Source organism: Podarcis erhardii (assembly GCF_964252035.2).
Source record: "Podarcis erhardii genome assembly, chromosome: 6".
Lineage (NCBI taxonomy): Eukaryota > Metazoa > Chordata > Lepidosauria > Squamata > Lacertidae > Podarcis > Podarcis erhardii.
Window position 1 is genome coordinate 49,730,320 of NC_138510.1, and position 14,301 is coordinate 49,744,620.

Below are 14,301 nucleotides of genomic sequence, written 5' to 3' on the forward strand. Positions count from 1 at the left end.
TGGCTCGGAGGGGCTCAGAAGTTGAACATACCTGTGCTTGGAAAATCCCTTATTTTGGCTGCTGGTCCCTTATTTTCGAGGCTGCTGGCCCCTTATTTTCAAATCTGTAAGTTGACAGCTATGACTCCAGGGCAGGGCAGCAGGGAGCTTGGCACAGTGTGAATTCGGCGGCAGAGCCAATCTGATCCTCCAGCCACTGCGCCAAGCGTCCTGCTGCCTTGCCTCTCTCCCTTGGGAAGCAGCAGCAAGAGGTTGTGTTGGGAAGCCAGGAGAGCAGCACAGATCCACACGACCTACTGCCCTCTCCTGCAAATCACACTCTCCTCTCTATCCTCCATCCAGACAAGCAAGAGGCATTATCAGAGTTCAAAGACACATCCCAGCCAAGCAGAAATACCTGGGGTGCGAAGCAGAGATCTGAGCAACTGAACTCAATTAAAGCAAGACACAACAGTGGTGGCACTCAGTGAAGAAAAGAGAATATTTTCTTTCAGAAACTGAAAACTGCCAAAGAGAATTTGTTCAGGTTGTCATGTTTAACCATGCTACCTCTCCAAAGGTCGCTGGTTCTCCCTTCTTTCAAGTGCCCTTAAAAGGAGAAGCAGAAAGCCACAGCTTTGTTCCATACATCTTCGCTGTGCCTTGGCACAGTGAGATGGAAACTAGAAACAAGGCCAGTGCCTGAACTTATTGCAACATGAAATCATGTGACATTGTCCCTGGAGGTGATGAATGGTCATGATCCAGCTAAAGTTCGCTGGGGCTAGGTCTTGCTTTCAGTAGGACAAAGTAAAGTCATAGGTGAGGATTCAATGCTGATCTTACTCTGAGGAGACCCACTGAAATTAATGAACCTGACTTTCTTTTCTGCCAGGCCTTTGGATCTAAATTATCTGTGGTCTCCTTCAGTGGGTGTTTTAACCCTGCTTAAAAAAATATATATATGAATATGTTTTAGATTCTTCTTTTTGTTTTATACTGGTTTAAATGTACGTGTTGTTTGTTTATTGCTGTGTAATAACAACATAGTTCTATTTATTTCAATGGGTCTACTCTAAGTAACATTTAGTTGTTTAAATATGGTGGTAGAACATGAGACTGTTTAATCTCAGGGTTGTGGGTTCGAGCCCCACATTAGGCAAAAGATTCCTGCATTGCAGGGGGTTGGACTAGATGACCCTCCCTGTCCCTTCCAGCTGTACAAATCTATGATTCTATGGATGTAACCCAGTGGCTTTATTCATACCAACACTAAAAGTTAAGTTCTGTTTAATTACCTTCTAGGCTGGAAGAGCACTCTCATGAGATGCCCACACTACACAGTAAAATCTAATAACAATAATAATAATTGCAGCGTACAGTCAGAAATGCTATGGAAATATATTTATCTCAGAAATGGGTTCCTCAGAACAGAGGGTCCTGGTTGTGCTCGGGACCCAAGAGCTCACCTGACAGGGTTAAAATGGGGGGGGGGAGCAGGAAGTTCTGGCCATTCCCCTGGGATCATGCCAGGCAGTTTTAGCCAATAGCCAATAGGTGGCGTGATCCCAGGGGCTTTAAAAACAGCAGTGTGATGCAAGTGGGGCACTTGCATTTGCACGGCTGAACACCTGCCCTCCCTCCCTAGTTTAGGTAGAGTTGCTTGCCCTTGCTTTGGTTTGGGTTGCCTGTTTTGGAACAGGGCCTGGGTAGGAATTTTTTTTCAATTTGGCAGATTGGCTTTAGCCATTTGGTTTTTGCCTACCCCTTAGCAAATCGTCACAACTTGTAAGGTGGGCATTGGCTCAGTTGGATTGTGGGGAGGGAAGGTGCAGCCATCACCTGCCCCTCCAGGAACTGGGTATTCTGTTAAAGGATTCTGGGGGTCCTGGATCTTGTCCGAAGTCCACTTGAGGGGCTAGGGCCATGCCACGACCACAGGAACCCCAGGGTGAGCTTAGGTTGGTACTCATCGACCTTGCTCCCTCGTTTGGTTTACCCCATTCAACGATCACCCTGAGAGGTGGAGTCAGTTATAGTGGGGAGTCAATGCCTAAGCCAATACCACTCACGTGATTGTATTTCAATAAAGTTGTGGCCAAAATTTGCCCCAAAACTTAGACTAATATAAGTGTCCATGTGTATTTATTTTGGGGGTGGGTCTTGGGGCCTCGAGACGCAAACAAGAAGTACACAGTGTTCCTAGCCTAGATAGACTAGATAGATTTAACTGCAATGCACCTCACTTATTCCTAGGGTAAGAGCCCATTTCATTTTCCCATGAACAATGGCAAATTCCTAATCTAGTCTTCAGTTCTTTGGTGGGACACTTCTTCACGTGTTCCAGTCTGGCTTAATTGTAGCTGATTCATAGAAATTCTGAATCTCAGCAGAAGCTACAGCAAAAGCAGAGTCGGTTTAAGATGCTTACTGAAGTTCAGGAAGAGAATGAATGGTGTGTATTTTTAGCCCATGGGGTAGCTGAGTGGTATTAAAATTCAGTCTGTGCTACAGACACTTGGGTTGAATCAGTATTCCAGCATGAGTCTCGCTCTCTTCATACTAGCATTTTCAACTGAGTGTCTGAAAAGCGAGTGTTACCATGGAGACTCAGCTCCAGGGCAACAGCACTTCCTGTCAGAAAGCGGCTACACAGGTAGAAATATGGCCCAACAGAAACCTAAGCAGCTTAGAGAATGTCATACAGTCCATCTCCACAAAGCAAATGTCTTTAATAAACTCCATCTGGGAGATACAGGCTAAACAAGAATTAGGATTCTTGGTCTGAAGATCCCCTGCAGGAAAACAGGCTTTAAAAGGCATCCATGGAAGCACTGTACATTTCCCCAAATTGTATTTCTCTGTTTTTTTCATAGATCCAAAAACCCAAAGACCTTCTTGAGAGAGAGTCAAAGACATTCCTGGAAGGAATCAGAAATGTGTAGATGAAATGAGAATAGACAAGTGGCAAGAATAGAATAAGGACAACAATTTCAATATTAGAACAACAGAAAGTTGAATGGGTAATGTCCTACCCTGAGGCTGAACATACTTTTGCATACACCCCAGTTCTCAAAATCATGCAGTGTTTCAGGGGTGCAGTGCTTGTCCGGGTTTGCTTTGCTTTGGTAGGAGGTCATTGGAGGCTTACTGGCATTGTGTAATATTTGTGTGCATTTATAAACGTGCAAGGACGTGGGTGGTGCTGTGATCTAAACCACAGAGCCTAGGACTTGCCGACCAGAAGGTCGGCGGTTCGAATCCCCACAACGGGGTGAGCTCCCGTTGCTTGGTCCCAGCTCCTGCCAACCTAGCAGTTCGAAAGCACGTCAAAGTGCAAGTAGATAAATAGGTACTGCTCCGGCGGGAAGGTAAACGGCGTTTCCATGCATTGTTCTGGTTTCGCCAGAAGCGGCTTAGTCATGGTGGCCACATGACCCGGAAAAAACTGTCTGTGACAAACACTGGCTTCCTCAGCCAGTAAAGCGAGATGAGCGCCACAACCCCCAAGTTGTTCGCAACTGGACTTAACTGCCAGGGGTCCTTTACCTTTTTTATAAACATGCAGGTTAAGCATTAGCACTGTGAATCTGCAACAGATGCCCCCAAACCTGCTGCATCCATGTCAGATTTCATGGAGAACCACCAGCATCCTAAGATTTCCTTTCCTCAGCAAGGTCCACCCATTTCTTCGCTGCACTGAGGTCTTCACATCAGGCAGCTGGTTAGGAAGGGCATAGAATTTGAACACCCACCACCACCATTTAGCTCTCTAGGAATGCTGCCCCCCCTTGTTCTTGCAGCATAGTGGTCAGCTGTGTTCCTACAGGACTCTTCAGTAGCAGCAGATCACCCATATCTTGCTCTGGGGAAGGGTTCAGAGATTGCCTGCCCCTCTGATGCTTTGCCACAACAAATACTGTTTAAGGTTTAACTTTTAATGTTTAAACTTTGCTTGCTACTTTTAAATCTCAAAAGGATTCGCTGAGATATCTTTGAATGTGTTGGCCTAGTGTGGGGCTCCAAGGAGAGCTTGGCTGTCTGGCTGGTGTACCGGCCACCTAGCGCACCAGCAGCCACCCTGTTAGGCCTACTGGAGGTGGTGGCCGGCTGGGCCTTGGAGTTCCCTAACCTATTGGTATTGGGGGACTTCAACATCCATGCTGATGCCACTTCCTCCTCACAGGCTCTGGACCTGGTGTCTTCCATGGCGACACTAGGGCTCTCCCAGTTTGTTTCGGGCCCCAAACATCAAGCAGGCCACACGCTGGATTTGATCTTTGGCATAGGTATAGATGTGATCATGTCTCCTTCGATGAAGGTGCCATGGTCTGATCACTACACTCTGAAAGCCAGGATTGATTTTCCACCCCCACCCTGCTTAGGTGGCGAGCCAATTTGGGCTCGCCTGCAGAGGCTGATGGACCCTGATAGATTCCGCCAAGCCTTGCGGGACCTTGCTCCCCCTGGCGACTCATTGACTGAGCTTGTTGAGGGCTGGAATATCCAGCTCCTGGCAGCCATTGATGAGATCTCACCTAAGCGCCCTCTGCGACCCCGCAGAAATCGGGCTTCCTGGTTTACCGAGGAGCTCTGGAAAATGAAGCGGGACCTCAGACGGCTAGAGCAAGTATGGCGGGGTACCTGTGACGGAGCCTCAAGAACATCTTATAGGGCTTTTATGAAAACCTACGAGATGGCGGTGAAGGCTGCTAAGAAGTCTTACTTCTCGGCCTCCATTGAATCTGCTAGCTCTCGCCCGGCGCAATTATTTAGTATAATTAGGTCTTTAACGTCCCTTGAGGGACAGCCAAATTTAAATAACAATTTGGTACACAGCTGTGAGGCATTTGCGAGCTTTTTTTGTGGAGAAGGTCTTGTTGCTCCGCCATGACCTCCCTGCCAATTTGGATACAATAAAGGGACTGGAGGCCGCTCGACTGTCCTCGGATATCCCCAGCCGATGTGAACAGACTCCTCCGAGCTGGAAAGCCCACCATCTGTCCTCTCGACCCGTGCCCGTCTTGGCTGATTAGAGCGTGTCCAGACGAGGTGTGGGCCCCCCTGGGGGATATCATCAATTTGTCCCTTGGCACGGGGACATTCCCAGGGGAACTGAAGGAGGCAGTGGTGCGCCCGCTCTTAAAGAAAACATCATTAGAGCCCTTAGATCTATCCAATTACCGCCCGGTTTCGAATCTTCCATTCCTGGGTAAGGTGATTGAGAGAGCGGTTGCTGAACAGCTTGGTGGGTTTCTGGATGAAACATCAGCTCTGGATCCATTCCAGTCCGGCTTCCGCGCTGGTCATGGGACCAAGACGGCTCTGGTCGCCCTAACAGATGATCTCCGCAGGCAGCTGGATCGAAGCGGGTCAGGGCTGCTGATTCTTCTAGATCTGTCAGCAGCTTTCGACATGGTCGATCACGAACTCCTGGACCACCGCCTTGCCGACGTGGGGATCCAGGGCACAGTCCTTCAATGGCTGCGCTCGTTTCTCTCTGGTCGGGGACAGAGGGTGGCGCTTGGGGGGGAATTGTCATCGCGCCACTCCTTGGTGTGTGGAGTACCTCAGGGTGCGATACTCTCCCCGATGCTTTTCAACATCTTTATGCGCCCCCTCGCCCAGCTTGTCCGGAGTTTTGGGCTGGGTTGCCATCAGTATGCTGATGACACCCAACTCTATCTGTTGATGGATGGCCATCCTGACTCGGCCCCAGACACACTGACCAGATGTTTGGAAGCTGTGGCTGGATGGTTATTTGGGAGCCGGTTGAAGCTAAATCCTTCGAAGACAGAGGTCCTGTGGCTGGGACGGGACGATATGGGATTGGGGGGGCAACTCCCATTTCTTGCGGGGGTGCAATTAGTGCCAGCACCGTCCGTTAAGAGTTTGGGTGTAATCTTCGGCACCTCCCTTTCCATGGAGGCGCAGATTGCAGCTATAACAAAGGCGGCATTTTTCCATCTCCGCCAAGCTAAGCAGTTGGCTCCTTACCTCTCTCGCCCTGACCTAGCCACTGTGATCCACGTGACGGTCACCTCCAGACTGGATTATTGTAACTCGTTCTATGTGGGGCTGCCCTTGAGACTGACCCAGAAACTTCAGCGGGTGCAGAATGCTGCAGCGAGACTCCTTACGGGGTCTTCGCTGCGAGATCACATTCACCCGGTGCTATACCAGCTGCACTGGCTCCCGGTGGAGTACAGGATCAGGTTTAAGGTGCTGGTTTTAACCTTCAAAGCCCTATACGGCCTAGGACCCTTGTACCTACCGCCTCTCCTGGTATGTCCCTCAGAGAAACTTACGGTCTTCAAATAAAAACATCTTGAAGGCCCCGGCCACAGAGAGGTTAGGCTGGCCTCAACTAGAGCCAGGGCTTTTTCGGCTGTGGCTCCGATCTGGTGGAACACTCTGTCACAAGAGACTAGGGCCCTGCGGGACTTGACATCTTTCTGCAGGGCCTGCAAGACAGAGCTGTTCCACCAGGGCTTTGGCCAGGGCACAGCCTCCCTCCCTCAGCAATCTTCGTGGAGCTCTGGCCCTATGGTTGCCAGTGGCTTGATTTGAAGTAATTTTATAATGAATGATTTTAGCGTGTTGTGTTGTTGTACTGTTGTACTGTTTTATTGTTGTTAGCCGCCCTGAGCCCGGCTTCGGCTGGGGAGGGCGGGATATAAATAAAATTTATTATTATTATTATTATTATTATTATTATTATCAGCTAATCTCCACCCAACAAAGGGAAGGTACTGGCAGATTTGCCAGAACTATTAACAAGTCTAAACCACTGAGCCTCTTGGGCTTGCCGATCAGAAGGTTGGCAGTTCGAATCCGCACAATGGGGTGAGCTCCTGTTGCTCTGTCCCAGCTCCTGCCTACCTAGCAGTTCAAAAGCACACCAGAGCAAGTAGATAAATGGGTACCGCTTTGACGGGAAGGTAAACGGTGTTTCCATGCGCTCTGGTTTCCATCACGGTGTTCCATTGTGCCAGAAGTGGTTTAGTCATGCTGGCCACATCACCCAGAAAGTTGTCTGTGGACAAACGCCGGCTCCCTCGGCCTCAAAGCGAGATGAGCACAACAACCCCATAGTCGCCTTTGACTGGACTTAACCATCCAGGGGTCCTTTACCTTACCATTACTGGCAGCTTTGCCAGAACGATTATCAAGTCCAGTGCATGCCTCAGGCAACCTACACTGATTGGAAGCCCATTCACAGAATCACAAATCAGTCAGTTGGAAGGAATCCCAAGAAGAGATCTAGCCCAAACCCAAACCCAGCATTACAATCAAGACATGTTGACTGTCACAGTAAGTCAAACTATGGCATATCCAAACCATGTAAACCTGCAGCTTCCCAAAGAAGACCTCACAGCTACTTTGTTCCTCCAGAGTCTTTTCCCCCTCCCACATCATACTGAGCTTGTCATCTGACTAGCCTAGCCTAGCCTAGCCTAGCCTAGAGAAAAACCTTGGCTACAGTGCATGGTTATTGAGGAGGAAGCTTAACCATGAGTCTGGCTTCAGATAACACACTAAGGCAAACACTGGCTTAGCTCAGCATGCTGTGTGAGAGAAAAAAACCAAACCAGGCCACTCTGACAACAAATGGCCTCCATCAAAAGCATTTTTCTTTGCTTGTGAGTCACCATTGGACCTGGAAGTCCTCCTTGCCATATATTCATTATTCCTGCTGCATTCTAAATGGTACTAGCCACATTTACAGGAGTGTGAAATTGAACTGGTTATCCTCCATTGCATGTTTAGTTATTCTTTTGCATGAGTTTCTTGCATTTCATTCTATTGATTTTTCAGAGTTTACCATACCTAAGTTGGTGCAATCTTTCCATTTTTATGCCACCTAAAGAAATATTCCACTTCAATGTATAAGTAAATCCATTTTGGCTGTTCCTAATGGCACACTACTGCTATGTGCACAAAGGGCAGCTGTTTCATATTCTAGCATACGGTTAAATACTGAAATTAAAGTGATTGGCCTATAATTTCCTATATAATAATTTCCCCCATTTCAAAACATAGGAATTATCCTTACCTTTTCCCAGACTTCCAGCACCATGTCTATCTTCAATGAAGGCTCAAAATAACTGCCAGCATTTCTGAGTCAGTTCGTTGTTTCAGCTTTTTGACTCCTAAGGTGTGATTTAAATCCATACAAATGTGGCGAATATTCTTTGTTACCAGGAAGTGTGCTTCTTCCTCCCCTCCCCTCTTTATGTTAATGTTGTTGATTTGTGGCTTTACCTTTTCCCTTTTTGTGACAACAGAAGTACAATCAGCATTGAGCTTTTTTAAAAAAGCAAACCCCCCCAAACCGGTTAGCAGTTCATGTTTCCATTATATAACTGACCCCCTTATGCTTAAGGTATGTATTTAAAATCCTGCTTCTTTTTGCTTGCACCCTCCCATTTTGTTTTTTTCCCTTTTTCATTTTATTCAAGGGTACATACAGATGTATATAGAAATTAAATAAAGTAAAGGAAGTAGTCATTGCACTATGGCACACAATTACCACATTGTTGGCTATGTACAGAGGCAGATTTAGGGCAGTGTGAGTGGTGCGGTCACACTGCGCAGCTGAGGAAGGCACCTTCTCAAAGCCCATTTAGCACTGGACCAGCTTCAGGGAGGAGGCGTAGGGCTCTGACAGGGTTCTAGAGTCCTCCTTTCTTCTTCCCAAAGCTGAGCGAGTGCTTATCGGGCTTTGGGAAGGAGGTAGGTGGGCTCTAGGACCCTGCCAGAGCCTCATGTCTCCTTCCCAAAGCTCAGCTTAAGCTGGCACAGACAGGGTGGCATAATACCAAGGCAGTCTATACTCTGCATTAATAAAATAAAATAAAATAAAATAAAATAAAATAAAATAAAATAAAATAAAATAAAATAAAATAAAATAAAATAAAATAAAATAAAATAAAATGTTTAGCCATATTCTGTGATCTGCATAAATTATTAAAAAAATTTTTACATAATTTTGCTTATTTGGAACAAGTTATTCTCTTTCCGGTAACCATGGAGAGAAATGAGGAGCTATGTAAGACTGCAACCCTGACCCCACTTACTTGGGAATAACCTGCATTGAATTGAAGAGGAGTTACATCTGCATAGACATTGTTCAGATAGCACTATAAGCCACTGAAGCCATAACTGCGGAGCATTGGGAAGTTTACTGGGTTCCTCTGTAGTTTCAGAGATTTCACTAGTGGTTGCCACAAGCCAGCTTTGCAACTATGTGGCCTAGAAACTTGTTCTTAAAAAATTAATTCTGGATTCAGTACCCAGAACCAAATTCTGTAGTTTTTTGGCACTCGCCGTGGAATTCACCTGCCCCCTAAATGTAGACCGAAAGATATGGACTAATATGTAATAAGTATTTGAGTGGCATGTGCCATAGCGAGGAGTAATACAGAACAAGTGATACTATAGCATGAGTGGTCAGACTTTTCAACAGTCAGAACTTTTCCAGCACAACTGTTCTTTCATTCTATAAATGATGGATTCAGAAAATCCAACCAAAATCAGAAGAGCCAAGCCCATTCTTCCAGAATAAGAAAGAAGTAGAAAAACATCACTGAAAAAGATTGGACTTCAAAGATATAACCATGCTTATTATATGGAAATGAATAAATAAGTACACTGGAAACAAAAGGGTTTGGGCGGTTTGGAGTTATTCTGTATTTTGTGCGTGAACAATTTCTCTGTTCCCTAGTTCCCTAGTTCATATGTCTGCCTTGCACTAAATGTAGCCTCTCTATGTTGGAAGAGAAGGGAATACTCACCTTAGATACCCACAGTGCAAGAAAATAGAACCCAGACATTAAAGGCCTTCATTCCAATCAGAGGTGACAAGGCACACATCATTAAAAAATGTTTGAGCAACAAAATAGCTTTGAAACATTTCACATTACAAAGAACACATTTCAAGATCAGGATGGGGGTTGGGGGGGGGGACTTCTGCACATTTTGAATCATACCTGCCAGCTCTTGTCAGGTCTAACGTTTGTTTCCAAAGGAAAAAAGCACAATCTCAAACAACATGTGGGTATGACTTTATAAGTTAAAAGAAAGAGAAATTGGGGTGGTGGAGGTGGAGGGAGAGAGAACACAATTCTCTAAAAGATTGTTTTCATTTAATTGAAGATACCCTTTTCTGTGGTGGATGTGATACCATCGTACCAGGCATTGAAGTCCAAAGAGTGTTTGTTGCTAGAAGTGAAAGGGTTTATACTAGCCTCAGAGAGATTATCCTTAGCTTTTGTTGTACAATAAATGCTTGTCCATTTATAACCCAGGTTACTGGGTAGACGGAACAATGTGGAAATGGCTGTCTCGAGGACACTGCGTATCGTATCTGGATCGAGGATCCTAATTGTGTTTTTTTGTATTAGGCACAGTTCAATCTGCAGCAGCCAACACCATCTTGGCTCCGTGACCTTGTCAAAGCTCTCCAACAAGGCAAGGTCAAGGCTCCTTCTTACAGCAGGCATAGGACAGCAGCCGCAAATAATTTCTGTAACTTGACGCACGTTGTATGACTGGCATATGCATGGAAATTGCTTCTTGCTAAAACCTTGAACTCGAGCCTCATGGGAGCTGTCCCATTTCTGGAAACCATGTCATCTGAATTCATCCTTGGGTGTGCTTCATCAGAAACACAAGACATCAAACTCTTCTGAGAAAGTACAGTGGTACCTCAGGTTAAGTACTTAATTCGTTCCGGAGGTCGGTTCTTAACTTGAAACTGTTCTTAACCTGAAGCACCACTTTAGCTAATGGGGCCTCCTGCTGCTGCCCACGCCGCCGGAGCACAATTTCTGTTCTCATCCTGAAGCAAAGTTCTTAACCTGAAGCACTATTTCTGGGTTAGTGGAGTCTGTAACCTGAAGCGTATGTAACCTGAAACGTATGTAACCTGAGGTACCACTGTAACTTCCTGGAGTGTGTGCAGGTACAGAGCAGGTACTAGAAGCGCACTTCTAGTAGTTCTGAGGAGATCACAACATCGGGGATGGCACAACTCAGGGCTGCCCCACACATGAGGCAAGGTGAGGCGACTGCCTCAGGCATCAGGCTCCACTGCGGCAGCAGATCCCAGTGTCAATCTTTCTTCCCCTTATTCCTGATGTAGGTCTTCCCTCACTCCTTCTTCCCTGGTGGAGAGTGGGGTTCCATTTTGGGCTCCACCTCAAGTGCCAAAATGTATTGGGCTGGCCTTGGTACAACTTAGCCCGTTTGTGTTAATATGCTTGATGCTGTTTAGTGGAGGGTGCCCCACTGAAGGAAGCTAAATGGGTGGTCTTGGGTTTGATTGAAGGTATGTTTTGTATCCCCCCCCCCCCCGGCTGTTCTTAGCATCTGAGCTTGTTTCCTGTTGCTTGAAATTCCTGTACACTTCTTTATGTGTTTTCTGAATAAATGTGTTTCTTCCTTTTGAATCAGTAGGTGGCTTCTGGCCAGAATTATTGTTATTATTTTTTATAAATGCTCAATGTGCATAGAATACAGCTGAATGCCCCTATAAATATCAAAAATGTTTTCTTTTCTAGAGGGTGCACCCTCCCTCCTGCAAACAAAATTGAGGAGTATGCTTGTTTGTCCACACGAGATCAAAAACCGAGGAAATGGAACAGAATATGCGTCTAGAGGTAGAGAGTTTGATGCAGAGATTGGTTTGCACAAAAGGAGCTTTGATTAAGATGGAGCTTGAGGGTTAGGACAAGAGCTGAAGTGAGAGGCATTATGGTGTGTTTGCCCAAACAATCATAAGAGACTTCTCAGTGAGGTTAGCACACATTTTATAAGGTATTGACTTTTGTGCTAAGAAACGTGATGGGAGTGGAATGCTAATTAGATGCAAAGTGCCCAGATGACTAAAGGTTTTTACTGGCACAAAGCATCCAAAACCCAGCTGCTTCAGACACATTGCCAGAGAGAATACTATGGCCTCTTCATCACTTCCTGCCTGAAATATCTGTGAATAACATGCATGTGTGAAAGAGCCAGAACACAGTACAGTACATTTCCGAGCACAATTCAAAGTGTTGGTGCTGACCTTTAAAGACCTAAATGGCCTTGGCCCCGTATACCTGAAGGAGCGTCTCCACCCCCATCATTCTGCCTGGACACTGAGGTCCTCCTCAAAGATCTTCTGGAGTGCGAGATGTGAGGTTACAGGGAACCAGGCAGAGGGCCTCCTTGGTGGTGGATCCTGCCCTGTGGAACGCCCTCCCACCAGACATGAAGGAAATAAGAGACATCTGAAGGCAGCCCTGTTTAGGGAAGTTTTTAATGTTTGATGTTTTATTGTATTTTTAATATTTCGTTGGGAGCCACCCAGAGTGGCTGGGGTATAAATAAATTATTATTATTATTATTATTATTATTATTATTATTATTATTATTATTTACATTGTGGGCAGAGCTTTTCCATGCCAGCAGCTCGTCCATTCAACTGCAAGCTATAGAGACCAGCGATCAAGTGACTTTGCGCATGTGTGAACTGACCTCCTGCCCTTTATCTATTACAATACCACCCGATCTTAGCCCAAAGGCTGAGAAGTGATGATGGGCACAGCATGAATTAGGCAAGAAGAATAAAAACCAGACTGGTGAGCCTAAGGTGGCCTGAGTCCCGTTCCTGATTCCATAATGAGAATCCTTTACATCCCTGCTGTTTTTCCACACAGCTACCAGCTTTTCTGCCCTCCCACCTGCTTGGAGCATATTGCCCTGCTTCTCATCAGCACCCCATAGTGAGTAGTCAGCAGGGGTTGTTTCCACAGCTCTGGAATCTTAAAACACCATTGGATCAGAATGTATATGAAATGCAAAGTTCTGTTTTGAGATTTGGATTGCTTCCCGCTGCAGTCGCAGTGGACCTGCATTTCGGCTCAGTTGCTGTCATTTGCAGTTCCGACAAATCGCTCTCCATGCCTGCTGCTTGTACCTGTTGCCGCCTGAGACTGGGGACCGTGGGGTGTTTCAGCTTTGTCCGCCTTTATATGCTGATAAGGTTTTTTAGCTGTGTGTTCTGAGCCAAGGGGTAAAATATCAAAGTAGGAGACAGCATATGCCTGCGCTGCCCAGGGCAGGCGCGCTCCCGAGGGGGACGGGACGCAGAGGGTGCCCTCCCAGGCGTGGAATAGCTGCTTGGGTGCATGGAGCAGGGCGCGCACCCTGCAGCCGGGGGCAGAGTGAGCTGCCGATGGCGGGCATTCAGTGCACCGCCTGCCCGCGACTGCCAAATGTCACTCCCCTCAGTGAAGACACCCGGGGTGACCAGCCCCCACCGCACGCCCGTTCCTCCGCCCCTGGTGGGAGATGGTATTGTTTCTCTTCTGATGGAAAGTGTGCATGCATACAACAAACACATTTTAAAAGGTCGTCATGTTAAACTGTAGCAGCAAGAACAGGAAAACCACTGTGATGTTTTAGAAGCTGCCTGGTTTGCTTAACACGAACTCTCTCAGGCAACAAGAACTAATGGAACTTTGGAGTGATGAAGCTATGCAGGAAGGAGTGGTTGTAGTCTGGTTGATATTCAACGTGAAATAGCAACAACAATGACAACATTGCTTCTCCCTGTACTGGTCTCCTACTCTGCCTCTGCCAGTCAACATCCTATATATATATAGTTTTTATTTTTTTATTTATATATATAGTTTTTATTACATTTTCTAAATTACATTTCAAAATATCCATTTAAACAACCTTAAATCAATGCCTTCCCTTCTTCTCTTTCAATGGTTCATTTTGCATACCATACAGCCCTGCATATTTTACATGAACTAATCCACTCAATAATCCATTGTAACATCTATCAAAACTTAGTTGCACTGTTGAATTTATCTTAATGTTACCAGCATTTTTAAATGAACACAGTTTTTACCCATATATTCCGTAAACATTTTCCAGTCTTCTTTAAACGTGCATTCTTCTTGTTCTCTTATTCTATATGTTAAGTCTGCAAGCTGTGCGTATTCCATTAGTTTAAGTTGCCATTCTTCTTTGACTAGGACCTCACTCATTTTCCATTTGGGGGCTAACAAGACATGGGCCGCAGTAGTGGCATGCATAAATAGTCTTTTTTGACACCTGGGAATTTCCCTCTGAATTATCCCCAACCAAAAGGACTCTGGTATTTTTTTTGGGGGGGGTGTTTGTTTGTTTTTTGTTTTTTAGGGACGCGGGTGGCGCTGTGGGTAAAAGCCTCAGCGCCTAGGACTTGCCGATCGAAAGGACTTGCCGGTTCGAATCCCCACGGCGGGCTGAGCTCCCGTCGCTCGGTCCCAGCGCCTGCCAACC

The 14,301-nt window shown here is 46.1% G+C and overlaps 1 protein-coding gene and 1 long non-coding RNA gene across 4 annotated transcripts in view; one reads left to right on the plus strand and one right to left on the minus strand.

Annotated features, from left to right (window-relative positions):
- The window catches only part of LOC309344461, a 124,311-nt gene that overhangs the window by 43,920 nt on the left and 66,090 nt on the right, over positions 1–14,301 (minus strand). The gene's annotated exons all lie outside the window — the stretch shown is intronic.
- The window catches only part of KCNC4 (potassium voltage-gated channel subfamily C member 4), a 66,804-nt gene that overhangs the window by 37,427 nt on the left and 15,076 nt on the right, over positions 1–14,301 (plus strand). The window contains exon 4 of one of the 3 annotated variants that reach the window (XM_081866825.1): positions 11,544–11,642. The exons of 1 other annotated variant lie outside the window; for it this stretch is intronic. In XM_081866825.1, coding sequence (XP_081722951.1) covers positions 11,544–11,642 — 99 coding nt within the window. Of the gene's footprint in view, positions 1–10,385; positions 10,445–11,543; positions 11,643–14,301 lie in introns of those variants that run through there. One more of the 3 variants, XM_081866830.1, reaches the window with a different exon arrangement.